Source organism: Olea europaea, unplaced genomic scaffold (genome assembly GCF_002742605.1).
Source record: "Olea europaea var. sylvestris unplaced genomic scaffold, O_europaea_v1 scaffold5644, whole genome shotgun sequence".
Lineage (NCBI taxonomy): Eukaryota > Viridiplantae > Streptophyta > Magnoliopsida > Lamiales > Oleaceae > Olea > Olea europaea.
The window spans coordinates 1-1,524 of NW_019263979.1; the positions used below are offsets into that span (position 1 = coordinate 1).

The window sequence follows — 1,524 nt, forward strand, 5'->3', positions numbered from 1 at the left end:
GATTTGAATAATGAAGAGGAAATCGAAGAATTTCCTATTGAGGCTATTAAAGAAAAGCGTTATATCGGTGTGAGAAAACGGCCATGGGGAAAGTACGCTGCTGAGATAAGGGATTCCACAAGGAATGGAACAAGGGTTTGGCTTGGAACATTTGACAGTGCAGAAAAAGCTGCTTTGGCTTATGACCAAGCTGCATTTGTGATGCGCGGAGCTTCAGCACCCATAAATTTCCCAACAGAGAAAGTAAAAGAATCCCTTAAAAACATGAATTACAGGTGCAAGGATGGTTCATCACCAGCTGTAGCCATAAAAGAGACACACAGGACTAGGGGTTCGTCGAAACACAAAGGGAAAAAGAAACAAAAAAGTAAAGAAGAAGAAAATGTTTTGGTGTTTGAGGACTTGGGATCTGATCTATTAGACGAGCTATTATCAAAGAGTTGATTTTGTAAGTAATCATAAAAGTCTTCTACACCTGTGAATTAGTGTTTATTTTCTTAACTTTTCATTTCCTATTCTGGTTCTTTCTTGAACACTACATCCGAGAATTGATTTCAAATCCATTCAAATTAAAGATTACCACTTAGTGTCTTTGCCCTCCAAATTAATTAGTTCTTCAAAGTGGAAATCTATATGAAAAACATAGGTCATTCAATCCGAATATTTTTCTCGATTTCTGATTTTAGTTCCGAATGCGACAGTATCATGAACTATGATTTTTTTTTTTTTTTTTTTTTTTTTAATACAAAATTTGTTTTATATTTTTTTTTTCAATTGTTGGCTACAAAATTTGTTTTATATTTTTTCTTAGCAATTTATCGCAAAATGAAGTCTGAAGCTCACATTTATCATCGCTCATTAGTATAATGATTTTGTCATACTTCGTATCTCCTTTGAATGATTTAAATGTTACTGTTGACAATAATTATATTTTCTGTGGATGTAAAAATGTATTTTCATTTCTTGATCATCATAAATTGGACTGAAGATGATTCTTGAAATTCTATAGGCATTCTTTATGCAAAATCTATATTTTTCAGTTTTTAATCTGACATTTCTCTAGTTTAGCTCAAGAACATCAACGCGTTCCTCTTCATCACTCATTGGTAAACACATAATAACATTCTGTTGATTGTGTTATGCTTAGTCTACTTCATTGAAGTAAACACACATTAGTACTACTCTTGCGGCTTCAACCTTGTTGCTTTGGATTTGACTCTTTCTCATTATGGAGTTTGAATAATCATTTTATTTTATGTAGTCGATTTTGGAAAAATGATGGAGAAAAACTTTGTAAAGGCAAGGATGGTTGAAATCAGTTCTTTAGATAACATCATCATACACAATATTTTTAGCACAGAACTTTCTTCCACTCTGAAAATTATAACATCCATGCATTGTTTGGGGTGAAAACTCTTAAGTTTTTCTAATTTCCAAGCCTTCTTAATTATAATTATATCATGACTTTACCAGTTAACCTACGCTGATGTACTCACTTATCATTTTATTACATTGTTTGCTCAT

The 1,524-nt window shown here is 32.2% G+C and overlaps 1 protein-coding gene across 1 annotated transcript; it reads left to right on the top strand.

The window, feature by feature from the left end:
* Window positions 1–6: 6 nt before the first annotated feature.
* Window positions 7–591, top strand: LOC111389127 (ethylene-responsive transcription factor 1B-like; the record flags this gene model as incomplete). Its single annotated transcript, XM_023013997.1, has 1 exon — window positions 7–591. A coding segment is annotated over one exon (438 nt), but the record flags the coding sequence as incomplete, so codon positions are not given.
* Between the last annotated feature and the right edge of the window lie 933 nt (window positions 592–1,524).